This window comes from Mesoplodon mirus, assembly GCF_964341445.2.
Source record: "Mesoplodon mirus genome assembly, chromosome: 13".
NCBI lineage: Eukaryota > Metazoa > Chordata > Mammalia > Artiodactyla > Ziphiidae > Mesoplodon > Mesoplodon mirus.
In genome coordinates this window covers 30,601,360-30,617,081 of record NC_138989.1, presented here as the reverse complement: position 1 = coordinate 30,617,081, position 15,722 = coordinate 30,601,360, and the positions used below count along the sequence as shown (strand labels likewise).

Below are 15,722 nucleotides of genomic sequence, written 5' to 3'. Positions count from 1 at the left end.
ACTTGTCTCATACTCTCTCCTTAGAAACCCTTTTGCTAGTCATTTTTAAAGTACTTACATTAACCAGGTTTTGTTTTCCAGTGACAGTGATAATCTTACTAGTAGTTTGAAGAAGGGACTTAGAAATAAGTTTTCAAAATAATACACTTCCCGTTAGAACCTTTGTTATTAGATCCAGTGGGTTATTTGTCTTTTATTTAGTGTAAAATAAAAGAAAGACTTAGGAAGACATGAACTTTAGGCACTGAATAAACATAGTCTAATTCATATTTTATTGATTGGATTATATGCTTATCCCCTGCTACAGTCTTTCCACTATTTGAATTTAGTGGGACATTGCAGCTCTCTCTAAGACTGTTTCATAAAACAAACTATTATTTTATTTTATTTTTTTTTGAAAAGGTTACATGGCTAACATTAAATGAGATTTTGATGGATTTAAACATGTATATCTATATTTTTGGTAGGCTGAATTTATAAATTTTAGTAAATAACAGGTGAACGCTTTAGTTTTGCATGCATACACATACACACACATCCAAAGCATTAAGAAGAATTTCCCCAGGCCCAAGGCAAAACGTCTTATTTTCATAATTTTTAAAAAAGAGTCCAGAGTACCATTAACTGATATTTTCCATATGAAAGATAATTATAGCACCAAACCCCGTATTTGACATTGATCTTTTTAAAATGTTAAATCATTAGCTGAAACTATACAGAATAAACTATAAAAAGGAGAAATACTTATAACATATATGACAACCCTTATCTTATTATAATTAGTAATTAAAGTTCTCTTAAATGTGAAGAGAAAAATACAGAAATGGGAGAATGGACAAAAGATACAAACAAGTAGTTCAGAACAAGAGAATTACGGTTGGTGAAGAAATATATGAAATGTATTAATAGTACTCAAAGAAATAGAGTTTACAATGATTGACAAAACTGTCGTTGGCTTAAATGATACAAACTGGTCACTGGTTTGAAATAGGAACTTGCTTTAGTTTGTCTAAATTATGGAACTACCTTATTGAAGGTAGATATAACAGCATATGTTAAAAACTAAAAGTTTGTTAACACTTGACTTATTCTTTCTTTTGTCATTTATTCTATATAAATAATTATTGATGAGAGTAAAAATTATCTTCAAGTATATTTCTCTCAGCTTTCTTTATAATAGAAAAAACAAAACAGGAAAAGATTGTCAAGAAATGTAGGATTTGTTAAATTATGGTAAATCCAATGAAGAAATATGATCTTTTACCCTTAAAAATAACATTGTAGAAGAATAAACTGTATGGAAAGATGTTCATAGTATACAAAGTAAAAATGTAGGTTATGAAATAATATGTACTGTTTGCATTATGTCATATTCTTTATATTTGTATGCATATGCACACAGAACATACATTAACACACATACAGAAAGATAAGATTGTTTAAATATAAAGACTGTTTCATTGTAGAACTAACCCTAAACCTAGTGGGTTTATTAAAGGTCCTGAACAAAAATGTAAATATTATAAGCCCTGACTTAGGTGAAAAATAAAAGAATAGGGAGTGGGGAATAAGGAGAAAATGCTAAGAGTGCTACACAACTCATCATCTCTCATAGCAAGGGATTAACTGAAATTGTCTGAAACTGAAATATGTTTTTAATCTTTAAAACTTTTAATCTTTAAAATTTTACCTATATGTTTATATATGTGTGTGTTTATATTTTAGTATATGGTATCTCTTATAGAGAAGAACAACTCCTTTAGTTTCTTTTCTTTTTATGTTGGATTAAACTAAAGTTAATCTTACAGATTTTTATTTAAATATAGCACATATGAATGATATTTTCTTATTCTTACGTAAGTTGATTTCTCTCTCTCTCTCTCTCTCTCTACTAGTTCCTCTGTCTTTATATACATTTAGAAGGATGCTTGGCATGATGCTCATGAGATGTTAACATTTTGTTTCCAGGATTTGGGATGATTTGTTACTTTCTTCTTTGTATTCTTTATATGCCTTGAATTTTTAAAATAATAAACATACATTATTTTTATAAAACACGGTCGTTATTTTTTTTAAGACATTCATATTGTCCAGGGAAGATTCAGTGGTCCTCAAAATCAGCAGTAATGCTATCAACCGGCTGAGTCATTCCTAGTCTTCATTTTGAGATACCCTAGTGTGTCTTAAACTTTCCAAATTGTCAATTATTTAATGTTTATTTTTTTTAAAAGATAGCACTTTCTAGAAAAGAAATTCACATAAAGTTTGGGGGAAAATTACAGCATAATTCAAAGTCATGCCAGTGAGTTCTTATAGCTGTATCATAATACTGTTCATTTCAGCAAATCTCCAGTATATCTACTTATATCATTCCAGTATCAACCCCACATTGTCCTATCCTATTAGAGAATTCTTATAAATTTTGTCCCATGAAATGTTGAGGCCAATCTGTACAATGACTCATTGAACCTATGGAAGCAACTACTTCTTATCTAGAAGACAAATTATTTCTTACAGCTACTGCATCAGCTTGCTTTATCACCTACTTTTAGCTTTTACTTTTAATCTTTCCTAGTCTAGAATCCTGACCAGATAAGTTATTGTAATTATAACAGAGGGAAATCATAGCGTAGTGTTTATTATCAGAAGCTTTGGAGTCTGACAGACTATTGTTGAGTTCTTGCTCAGCCACCTACTAGCCCTGGCCAAATTAGTTGAGTTCCTTGTAAGTCCCAATTTTCTCATCTATAAAAGTGCATATAATACCAACTTCAGAAAATTGTGACCTGTAAGTGACATATCATGTAAAATCAGTTTGTGATACATTAATTAAAACAGAAAACTAATACTGACTTAAATAGATAGAGATTTTTTTCATCTAATGCGGTAAGACCAGGCATAGGCAGTCCAGAGTTGGTATAGCAGTTCAGTAACACCGTCAAGGACTGGGCTCTTTTCAGCTTTCTGCTCTGCTACCCTTAGCTCATACGTAGCCTTTGTCCTTAAGCATTTTGCCTTATAGTCACAGGATATATCCTTCCTGGGCAGAAAAGAGGAGAGGAAGGACCAAAGACAGGGGTATATTTCTCCCAGAGAGACTTTTGCCTTTTTACTCATGAAACAACCTCCCTAGAGACTTTTGCCTGCACCTCAACTGGTTAGGCTCCCCTAGTTGCTGGGGAGTCTGAAAAGTCGAATATTTTTGAGCTGGGCATATTGTCACCCTGATCAAAATTGGAGTATTCCTAGTAAGGGGAGAATGAATACTGAGTAGGCACCTTATAATACTGTTACTGTATATAAAATTTTTGACATAGTAATTAATAACTGATAACTGCTATTATCTTTAAGTTATTAATGTTTCTACCTAAGGGAACTTTTTTCCTACACTATCCATCATAAAATCATACTTATTTTCTTTCCTAGACTAATGGCATCCAAAGGATGCCGTGACAATCCCTTAACTTGAGAGTACTGAGCAATTATCTTGAGGCTACACGTGAGTGAATCTCTTCTTAGCCTCCAAACTAAATTTGCAATTATTTTGTTGTGAGTAATGCCATAGAGTGTCTTTGCAGATTGTATTTTTATTATACCCTGAATTTTTTCTTTATTATTCATTCCCAAGAGTACGTTTACAGGGTTAAAAGGGTAAAACATTTCTATAACGTTTCTTCAAAATAGTTATACATAGTTATAAAGGCTCCAGCAGTATATTTATGTTCTTTAATCTCAAATAACATCATGGCACTTGTTTTTCTTTAGGTTTGATAGCTCTAAGTATCTATAGGGATAAACCAATAGTACTTCATTTTAGTTTGCATGTTTAGATAAGTAAAAAAAATACAACATTCTTTACTTTTTAAAAAATATTTGTTTCTTCTTAATAGACATTATTTATTTCCTTACTGATTTTTTTTCTTGTGGCATATGTAAGTAATATGTAAATAAATGTGGTAGGAGAAAATGTAAAGAGACACAATATGATCTGTTCCCAAAGTCCGTGGTCGCAGTTGTAGAGTATGTTCAAATGTTTTGAACTAAATCTCTGCCAGCCAGCCATAGAAGGCCTACTTTCCCGAGGCTTTGGATGCCATTAAAGGATTTACCCTATTTAATGACACAAGCAAATTTGGAGAGGAAAACTTTAAAAAAAAAAAAAGAAAGAAAACAAACAAAAAAAAGAAAACACATAATATTTCTGGTAACTGTGTTAAAGTAGCAGATAAAATTAGTGCTTTGCTTAATAAGGATAGTCCTCTTTTGGTGCTCTTCGTGGTGATTATTTATTACAGATTTACTCTGTCCCTTTCCCTGATATTTTATTATAAAAATTTTCAAACGCAGTGCACACTCTTAAAATCATTCTTGATATTTTTCTTACTCTCTTGCAATCCAGAACAGAATATTAACTTTAAAAGATGGCTTGTACAACAAGGATTTACTTTATAGTACAGGAACTATATTCAGTATCTTGTAATAACCTATAATGGAAATCTGAAAAATACATATATATATATAATGAATCACTTTGCTGTACACCTGAAACCAACACAGTATTGTAAATCAACTATACTTCAACTGAAAACAAAAAAGATGGCTTTTAAAATATAGGTATTGCTTGTCTTGCCTTGCTGCAAAGAACATATCAGGGTGAGAGAATTGCTCTGCTTAGCCCTCAGTGTTTTACAAAAACGTCATAGATAACAATAGTCTCATTATGGTCTAGTCTCAGTATAGCACTGAAGGAAGAAGTAGTTGAGTAAAAGGACAGGATATGGAAGCTTTTAACTTTCTAGCTCCTTAATTAAATCTTTATAAGAATACACATGCAAACGCCCCCAAAATAAGCATACTCATTTGAGTAAAAGCCAAAAAGGTGTGTGGAGTCTGGATGGATTAATTACTTCCAAAGGAAGGTTTGGATAAACTACTTCCTTATATTAATTAATATAATTGAAAGTTTATTTTATCCACTATTCTTTCATCTGTCACAGTAATATGATCTGCTTTCAATAATCCATTTAATTCGATTTGGTGCAACTTATTAGTTGCCCCTTTTTCTTTGCTTTGCAACCTATGGAGCCCTTTTAAAATTTTTGCTTATCTTTAAATGAAATGACAAATATTCTTCATAGAATTCTTCTAGTTGCTAACTTAATGGGTTAAATTTTGAAATATAAGTGTTTATTGAAAGGCTTGTAATTCAGTCCATTTACCCACTTGCTCTAGAATTGGTCTAAATATTATTTTATTAACGATTTCCCCTTTGATTGAGTAAGCCTTCTCATCACTAAAGTTTTAGGCTTATCTTCATATTTTTCAAATACTGTGTTTAGGAGTTGTTCTCTAAATTGGTTTTTTTCCCAACACTTTTGTTTCCTTACACCTAACAACTTATGAATAATGTCTGTAATGATCATCCTGGAGAGAAGACCATAAGCCAATAAATTGAGAATGTGAAGATCAGAATAATATTATGTTGAGTTAAAACAGCATATTGTTTGTAAGTAAAATTATTTGCTCTGGCCATACTGCCAGAAGTCAGTTCTCTAATTTATTGAGTTGTTAGGCAGCATTCTATATTCTTAGCTGATAAACTTTGTTTTGATTTAGGCTACTTTCTTTTTTTTTTTTTTTTTTTTTTTTTTTTTGTGGTATGCGGGCCTCTCACTGTTGTGGCCTCTCCCGTTGCGGAGCACAGGCTCCGGACGCGCAGGCTCAGCAGCCATGGCTCACGGGCCCAGCCGCTCCGCGGCATATGGGATCCTCCCAGACCGGGGCACGAACCCGCATTCCCTGCATCGGCAGGCGGACTCTCAACCACTGCGCCACCAGGGAGGCCCTACTTTCTTTCTAAGACGTCTTTTGTAGTGGTCAGTAATAATTCATGTTATTTGAAATGTTTATAAATTATAGAAAGGTCCGTGGTCTAGAATGATACTGTAGTCCGAAATGTTCTATTGTCTTCTGAATAGTTTTGGCACTCATAGAACAAAAAGAATGATGCAAGTCCATTCAAGTTTTCTAAAGACAAATTCTAAACAGAAAAACACGATAAGAGTACTGCCTCTTTTATCATTATTCAGAGATTGAAAAAATATATCCTCAAAAGAGATGATATGTTTTAATAAGCAGCCTCAGTAATAACTATTATTGCAAACTACGTGGTTGACTTTTTCAACTTTAAGATCAAAGAAACTGAAATCTTAGGTATTGGCCAAATCTGTGTTTGAAATGTACTTTTGGCTTTACCTTAAAAATTATCTTTTGGGAAAACAATGATACATCATTGTGGTCTTTTGAAAAATGTTGGTTTGTTGAATTCTGCATTTCCCTTCGTATGCTTTTTTCTTTTCTCCTGTCTCTTCTTATTCTGTAGATTCAGATCCAGGACATACAAGTGAAAATTGGGGGGAGAGACTTATGTCTTCTTACAGGACATACTCAGGTAATTAGATTATCAGGGGCTCCTGTTTAGCCAGTGGTTTCTGTCACATTTATAATTAATTATTGTACTATAAGTAACTTATTTTCAAACCAGTATATAGGTATCTGTGGTTGAATAAGTGAACTATATGAGTGACGCAAGATTTTCCAGTCTTCATTTGAGATCTCCAGTGCATCATGTCCAAGACATGCTCTGTGTGAACGTTACAAGCAGGACTCCTGCACACAGCCACTCAGGTGTGCAGCGCAACCTGGGGGCACCATTCATGTAGAAAAGTGTGAAAGTCACTGCCTTGGAGTTGTGATGTGCAGCAACGCCTGTGGCAAGGTGCCCAGGGTCCTTAGTGTCTTAGCTGTATGCCCATCACACGGTATACCATGTGTAGTGATTTTGATAGACAGTGTCATCTTACTCTTCAAACATGCAGTGTTTTTTTAAAAACACATTAAAAATTTTCAGTTGACCTCTCTAGTGTATTGACTTTGCTGCCCCTGTTGAATTTAAAAGTAGATTAAAACACCAGGTTTCCTGGAGAAATGCCATTAAAGAGTAAATGTATCCCCTAGTATGTGAAAACTAAATTAGTTAAGTGTTTTGATTATTGTTTTTTTAGTTTTTAATGAGCTTACATTCTTATGTCTGAACTTTTTTTTTTTTTTTTTTTTTTGCTGTACGCGGGCCTCTCACTGTTGTGGCCTCTCCCGTTGCGGAGCACAGGCTCCGGACGCACAGGCTCAGCGGCCATGGCTCACGGGCCCAGCCGCTCCGCAGCATATGGGATCCTCCCAGACCGGGGCACGAACCCGTATCCCCTGCATCGGCAGGCGGACTCTCAACCACTGCGCCACCAGGGAGGCCCTGTCTGAACTTTTTAAATGCAAAATATTGTTCAGTCCCTGAATGTCCAGTTTTTAGCATATGACATTTAACTCTAAAAGCTGAAATAAAATTTCTGTTTCTGATATACCTTGTATTCATTTTAAAAATTTGTGGGGTTGGTATAGAACCAAATAATTATTCTTAAAATTATGCTGAAAGCTGTTAATTGAGCTGATGAGTCAGTAATACTTAGTTATCAAAACTTTGGGGTGGGAGGCAAGTTTACAATCTGCCTTAAATTGAACAGACCTACACTTTCTGTGGAGTTAGGTGTACTTTTCTAAAATGGGGCTCCTAAGTACCAAGGTGCACCTAGAAGAGCTGTATGTAATGAAGCCATCCATGGTCTGAGGATCATTGCTGGAAATCAGAAGATATAAGCACCCATCTGTCAAAGATTGTGTAGATACTTCATAACCAGAGAGTAATTGGCAGCGTTTTTCCTCAGAATTGAAGTATATATACATTCTAAATGTGATTGATTTAATTATGTTCATCTGTATTTGAATCATAGCTCCCATTCTTTCATGCCTTATACAGTGACTGCTTTGTGGGAAAATGTCGTATTTAGTTTTTGAGACACTAATAGGCTTATGAGCTAGTTCCCCAAGAAAAACAATTTTGTCTCTTCTCCTTAATATACTTAATTGGGATGTGACAATGTTGAGCTTTCTGTTTATTCTGACAAGACCTGGAAAGAAAGCACTGATTTTCAGGATTATAAGACTGAGACACCTCTATAATTCTAAAGATCCTCTGAACTGTGAAATAAAGAATATTGGATTGTTGAAAAGTCCATATCTGTTTTTCTTTAGTCTTAAGTGAATCACCTGGATTTTTCTTTAAAAATCTCTTAAGGTGGCTGAGTGGAATTTCAAATCTGTTAGTATAGATTGAGTATATGTGTCAGTATTCCTGTGTTTAAATTTTAAAATTCTGATCTGTCATTCAAACAAATAAGTACGTATTTCAGATACTGAAATTTGAAAAAATACCTAACTTTTTCTAATGTTATCATATATGATCATTTTTTACTTATGACAGGTCAAAGGAAGTTCTTCACAGGATAGATCCCAGATAGTCAGATTTGAATGCTTTCAACTCACACTTTGGGACATACTAATCTAAGATTTATGATTTTGAAGAATGATATATAGTTATCTCTAACCTAGCTATCTTGCACCAGCTCCTGTTCAGTTACCTTCTTTTCCTGTCTCATGTAAAGCATGAACTCAGACAAATGGCTAAGGTAACTCAGAAAAAATAGAGTTCATATTGAATGCTAGTATCTAATTTGAATTTTTGCTTGAATATTTGGAGTATATCCAATTTGTTTGTTCTTTTCCAAAATGTAGTAATTATATGTTTGCTCATTTGGCAGCATGGAATTTTAATAATGAATTCATAAGTGTCTCACTTTCTTCTGTAAACTGAGCGTATATCACTTTACAGCATATTCTTTTTTTTCTTTTTTTTAGGAGGTCATTACAGGTATAGAGGAACACAACTGATTTTTGCTTTTAATCTTAATCTAAATCTCACTGAATTTACTTTTTTTTTTTTTTTTTTTTTTTTTTTTTTTTTTTTGGCTGTGCCTGCGCAGCATGCAGGATCTTAGTTCTCTGACCAGGTATCCAGCCTGCACCCCCTGCAGTGGAAGTGCAGAGTCTTAACCACTGGACCGCCAGGGAAGTCCTAGAGCATATTCTTCTTAAAAGATTGTATTAAAATGCAGTTAATATCAAAAATCAATAGTTTTGCAAATGAGAAAATAAAAGACAAAATTTTTCCAAAATTTTAGGAAGTATTTTAAGGATAGATACTGTGTATTTTTAATTTTACTTCTTCCAATTACTAAACTATGTTTTTTCCTTAAAACAGCTCTTCTACTTTCTTTAAAATTTTCACACTGTTAAATATTTTAATTTTGGACAAGAAGTACATTCATTATATTTAAAGATTTGTTATTCAGATGGAAAACTATTAAAATAACAATTGTGGTTTCTCATTAAATCTGAGAACCAAAGCATACAGAACGTTATTAGGAGAAAGTATATGTTTTAGAAAAAAACAGCCTTCTCCAAAAGACATATTTAGGGCTTTATAATACATTTAGTATGTTGGGTGAAGCACTGTGCCGAAACTGGCTTTATACTAATTGGATCATTAATGACAATGAAATGAGAAATAAGAAAATAATCTATTAGAACTATTAATAAAGGCTGACTTTAAAAATCTTGAAATTTTTTGTTTCTGTTATGTAAAATTTTGCAAATATCAACAAAATGGAAATTTTAGGAGCTATTGAATTTTGACTGATTTGTGGGCAGCAGAGTTTAAACATTAGGACCTCTAATTTTTCTAGGTCATTAGGATGCCAGTTTATCCTAATTAACTAAGTGGTACACTGCAAGTTTTTATGTCTTAAATTATAGTACGGTAATATTTAAATAATATCAAATTTTATTAGTTTCTTGAAAATTTTACCAGATCAATAAATGCTTATCTCCTGGAGTAGTCTAGCTGCTGGCCACATCTGCCTGATGTGGCAGTCAAAACCACAATATTGACTACTAAGCCTTCTCTTCTTCCACTCATTTTTGCTGTTTTACATTTATTTAAAATTTTTACTAATTTATTTAATTTTGTAGCCCCTCTTTATACCACAAACCTGGATCAGTAAATCCCAGATATTGGTACAGAGTTTCCCAAGAAATAAATGCCTAGACAGTTAATAGGCAGCTCATCTCACAGGGCCACTTGAATTAATTCCCAGAAAAGTCCTAAAGGAAGGAAGGAACAGACACCTGTATTTCTTTGACCTTGGAATCCAGTTCCATCTGAATTTTCTTTCACTTAATGGGAATGCTGGCTCCATTGCCAGAGATTTGCCAAATAGCTAAATCTGAGAGCTGACTTTATGATGGATCAAATCTCTGAAAAATCTTAGACATTTTTGAATCTGATCAGGATCTCTATTAACCATCCCCGGCCCCTTACCACACACATATAAAATCTTTAATTTGCTCAGTTTTAGCTTTGATTAATACTGTTCCATGTTCAGCTGTCCTATGACTGAAATAAAGTGATTTGGCGTTTTTTTTCAATAATTACTCCGTGTGATGTGCTTTGTCTTAAACACCTCCTTACAAGATTGTACAGATTATTAGTGGAATTAGGGAGGTAATATGAAGGAACGTTGCTATACAAACTTATCAATAATAGAATAAAATTATAATGAATGAAAGAGGTATTTCAAAGATGTAAAACTAAGGAATGTTTGAAGTGTTATTTAATAGAACAAATCATTAAAAATTTTACTAGTACTAAATTTCCGAATGTTATTAATTTTCTGAAAATTACACAAGACTATTTTTTTCAAAGCATTCAGGAAGAAAATTGCTTATATAATAAAAGCCTAGTGCCCTTTTGTCTGCCTATTGCAAGTTCCTCTGTTACCCTTGTTTCTCATAAACATGTATCATCTATTTTTAAGAAGTCTCCTTATGTTTTACTTTTGAGTGCTTACATTTGTTTCAGATTCTTACATATTTATTAATAATTCCAGAGAAAGAAGGTCCAGAAAAGAAGAAAACAAAAAAGGAAGCTGGAAATAAGAAGTCCACTCCAGTTAGCATTCTTTTTGGTTATCCACTCTCAGAGCGAAAGCAGATGGCACTTCTTATGCAGATGACAGCAAGAGACAACAGTCCAGGTGACACTTAGCATCATCGAGTTCTTGTGTGTTCATAGTTTTCCTCACACTGTAGCTTTGTCTTGACAATTTTTTTTTATAATGACTGTCTTTGGATTTATTTTTATTTTTATTTTATTTACTTATTTTTGGCTGCGTTGGGTCTTCATTGCTGTGTGCGGGCTTTCTCTAGTTGCGGCGAGCGGGGGCTACTCTTCATTGTGATATGCGGCCTTCTCATTGTGGTGGCTTATCTTGTTGCAGAGCACGGACTCTACACACGCGGGCTTCAGTAGTTGTGGCTCACGGGCTCTAGAGTGCAGGCTCAATAGTTGTGGCACATGGGCTTAGTTGCTCCGCGGCATGTGGGATTCCCCAACCAGGGATCTAACCCATGTCCCCTGCATTGGTAGGCGGATTCTTAACCACTGCGCCACCAGAGAAGTCCTTGACAATTATTTTTAACTACTTTAAATGCTTATCCTTTCTTGGATTTAATCAGTTTCTTATAACATAAGTTTGCAATTTTACATTTATTTGTGTGACAATTGTTTATGTACCATCCACTAGATGAAAAGCTATACACGGGCAGGGACCTTTGCACTTAGTGGACATTCAGTGAATATTTGTCAACTAACATGAGTACAGTTGACACCTGAAACAGAGGTTTGAACTGAGTGGGTCCAGATACATGCAGATTTTTTTCAATAGTAAATACTGTACTACTGCACAATCCGTGGTTGGTTGAATTTGCACATGCAGAACCATGGATATGGAGGGCCGACTGTATGTTGCACACAGATTTTCAAATGTGAGGAGGGTGGGTGCCCCTAATCCCCGAGTTGTTCAGGGGTCACCTGTAATTTAGAATTGGGTCAGTCAACATGAGAAATCTGTGGCAGAACTGTGTGTGCTTTTACCTTACTGCAGAAATTTTTACCCCAGTTTCTGTAAAGCTGCTTCTGGGTTTATAGTTTACTTTTCAGTTCATTAGCACCCTGCTGTAAGCTGGTAATCTTATCACATACTTTTAGAAGCAAGAGTGTAATTCATGTTTTAGTGTTTAAGATCTGCTAAAATTTACTTTAAAAGGAAGAATATCTGCAGTGTACTGTATAAATTTATTTCATATTTCATTTCACACTTCCAGTTAAGGTGTTGTGCTACTTGTGTGTGTGTGTTTATTCAAGTAGTTTGCCCTCCAAAAACGATTAAAGATGGCTCACCAGCAGGATGAAAACGAAGAAGGAACAAACCAACTTGCTAACTTACTAAAAGGGGTTTAAAAAGTAGAAAGAGCCCAGACAGCTGGACTGAGATAGTTATTACTACTGAGCATTGAATTTAGCTATGCATTCTGGTAGCTCACAACACAAAAATTTTAAGTTGTATAGTTCTTATTGACCAATACAAGAAGAAAGTAAATCACTTTTCTCTAGAGAAAAAATATTTTTTGTTTTGGCTCTGATTTCAAGGCATCTTTTTATATAAGACTTTTTTTTTTTTTCTTTTTTTGCGGTACGCTGGCCCCTCACTGCTGTGGCCTCTCCCGTTGCGGAGCACAGCCTCCAGACACGCAGGCTCAGTGGCCATGGCCCACGGGGCCCAGCCGCTCCACAGCATGTGGGATCCTCCCGGACCGGGACACGAACCCGTATCCCCTGCATCGGCAGGCGGACTCCCAACCACTGCGCCACCAGGGAAGCCCTTATATAAGACCTGGGTAACATAACAGCCTGTTGAAATGCATTGAAAAGGACGCCGTTTTTCTAGTGAACTTTTCCAGTGTTAGCTCTTTTTTTAAAAAATGGGACAACTTGGTAAAATTCTTAGAGTTTCTATGTATCATAGTTTCCATTAAACATGAGTGTATCTATATCTTTTTCTAATAAAAACGTGTTAGGGCTTTCTGCTTTTTTTAAGTAGGGCATGTTGTTTTGGTTATTCTTCTGCCTTTCCACCCACAACTGGGGAAGGAGTGTGGCCAAATTAAAGTTGTTTACAGTGTTAAACTTTAAATGTTTCTGTAAAATGTTGACTTTGAGTCGGACTTAATAGTTAGATGGGAAGACTTATTTTTTAAAACTTTTTTTAATACTATGAACCTCTATCCATAGAGTAAATTAAAGAATTAATACAGTAAGGCAAAAAAGCTAAAGTCCTCCCTCATTTCCAATGATCTCCCCCCTTGAGAGGTGAGCACTATTAACAGTTTCTTATTTTCTAGAAAATTTCTAGATATAAACATGCAAACATATATCTTTTGTTGCTGTTCGTTTTTAAGTATAAATAAGATTAATACCATAATACTGTTCTGCAGTTGGTTCTTTACATTTAAAGGGTACATCAGTCATCTTTATTAATATATGTAGAACTAGAGTGGAGAGCTTTTGAAATAACCTATTTGCCATCTTATAGATATGCTTGGAGTTTAGGGTTCATTGTTTTATTCATTTTCCATGTTTTTGTTTATTCTGATTGCCATTATGGATAGTATTACTGTTATTTTGTCTGTGTGTATATTATTTTGGAATGGCTAAGAAAATTTTATATGAATTAATTAATTCCTTTCAAGTTGTTTGAATTTAAAAATGTCCTTTTGTTTTTAAGAAGTTCAACCACTAATTTTCTAAATAAATAACTTGACTATAAATATTATAATAAGAATCATGTATTCATTCAACAAATACTGCATGAGTACACTGTGTACCAAGAAGTCTTCTAAGCAGCCGAGATACAGTGATGAATTAGACAAGGTTCATGCTCTTCTGGAGTATACATTATAGAAATCCATAGATAGGAAACTGTTACTAACTGAATGTACTTTAAAATCCAAAAGGTAAATTTTAAACTTTTTCTTATTGAGAAAAGGATGATAATGCTTCAGTGCTCTAATCATGTCAGTTTGCAGGGAAATTATTATATGATGTCAGAAAATGATTTTCCATAGACTTTTTTCTCTTAGAGCTGTTGTTTCTTTTAAATAGTTGTAAATTTTCAGAGTTAATTATTAACACTGTACATATGTCTTGAATCCTTAATTGATTAAGAAACTAGTTTTTTGTTATGTTTTTTTCCCAGTTTTGAAATGGGAAGGAGAGGACTATGTATGTCATCCAGTTTAACTTTCTTGTTTTTGAGAAAGAAACTGGAACAAAAATCAAAAGATAGGAATCAAAGCAAAGCACTTTCTTTTCCTCTTTTATCACCCGCTTTTTAAAGGCCTTTCTCTAGACTGTCCTTATTTCTCATAGATGTTAAGCTTCATTTCATACTAAAATCATCTATGACCTTAATTTGCACCTAATATCAGAATAGAACTCCAATAGTTAGAGTCAGAGGTGTAAACTCTAGCCTTCAATGTCATTTCATCTAGTTCTTGAAATAGTATCATAACATGCCATGAAGAACATGGTTTTTTTGCAGTTTATCAAATTATTCATTAAGCAAACACTTTCAGGGTGCATACTTGATATTTCATTATCATTTTAAACCAATTCTATGAATTGGTTTATGAAACATTTTTTTCTTAATTGGCTCCTGCAGTATTTGATAACCTTAAAGGAAGACCTACTACATGTAATTGGGTCAAATTATTAGTGTATCATCCAAGTCAAGTTTCAGGTTGTTTGGATGAGAAGATATTCCCCCTGTTAGCACGTTACCTATAAAAACCTTTAAATGAATATACAAAATATTTAGTCTAGAACTTTTGTTAACTTTTCTCTTTCTTATAGATTCCACACCAAATCATCCATCACAAACAACACCAGCCCAAAAGAAAACTCCCAGTTCTTCATCTCGACAGAAAGATAAAGTTAATAAAAGAAATGAACGTGGTGAAACTCCTTTACACATGGCAGCTATTCGAGGAGATGTAAAACAGGTCAAAGAATTAATAAGTTTAGGGGCAAATGTGAATGTGAAAGATTTTGCAGGTAAGACTTGTAGTTAAAGACCAATACTCGGAACTAAAATTCTGAGTTTATCATCTAAACAGATACTGGTTACAATTTAATCTATATTCTTCATTCTTCTTTCTGAAATGAAAGAGTTCTAAAAGTATACTTTAATATAAAACTATTTTGGAGTACATACCTAAAACCCTGATCTCTGCTACAATTCCTTGTCAGTAATTACTCAAATACTTAAATATTAAACATGCATTTTATTTGGCATATTACCATATAATTTTTTATCCAATTTAGGTTCTAGGTGAATCACAGTTAAATAATGTTTAGACCGTTTGTTAGCTTGAGCGCAAGGACTGTAAGAGAGTGGCAGTGTTGTTTCACACAGTAAAAGGGAACAATGTAGAAATTCCCTTTAGTTTCACATACTACAGTACCCTACCCTCCCATCCCCCAGGTTCTTTCTTTGTCACAGAACTGTTGTTAACAATTTGGAGGCTGTCCTTTCTGTGCACTTGCAGGATCATATATACAATGAACATTTAGTTATATAGAGACTTTTTAAAAAAAAATCAAATCACTCTATCTGTGTCAGCCTATAGTTCTGCAATCTCCCCTTTTTACTAGTGTCGTACAGATATTTCTGTCGGTACATATAGGTGGCTCTACTTCATTCATTTCAACAGCCACATTAATAGTGTATAGAATAGATTCCGTGGACAGTACTTCAGTAACCCTCTTGTAGAAATATATTTGTGTATAGTTATGGAAGGACGATATTTCAGTA

The 15,722-nt window shown here is 33.9% G+C and overlaps 1 protein-coding gene across 4 annotated transcripts in view; it reads left to right on the top strand.

The window, feature by feature from the left end:
- The window catches only part of ANKRD12 (ankyrin repeat domain 12), a 111,329-nt gene that overhangs the window by 37,151 nt on the left and 58,456 nt on the right, over positions 1 to 15,722 (top strand). For 3 of the 4 annotated variants that reach the window (XM_082640121.1, XM_082640122.1, XM_082640120.1), the window contains exons 4-6: positions 6,383 to 6,451; positions 10,899 to 11,045; positions 14,762 to 14,962. In XM_082640121.1, the coding sequence (XP_082496247.1) occupies positions 6,383 to 6,451; positions 10,899 to 11,045; positions 14,762 to 14,962 (417 nt within the window). The remainder of the gene's footprint in view (positions 1 to 6,382; positions 6,452 to 10,898; positions 11,046 to 14,761; positions 14,963 to 15,722) is intronic. The other variant, XM_082640123.1, reaches the window with a different exon arrangement.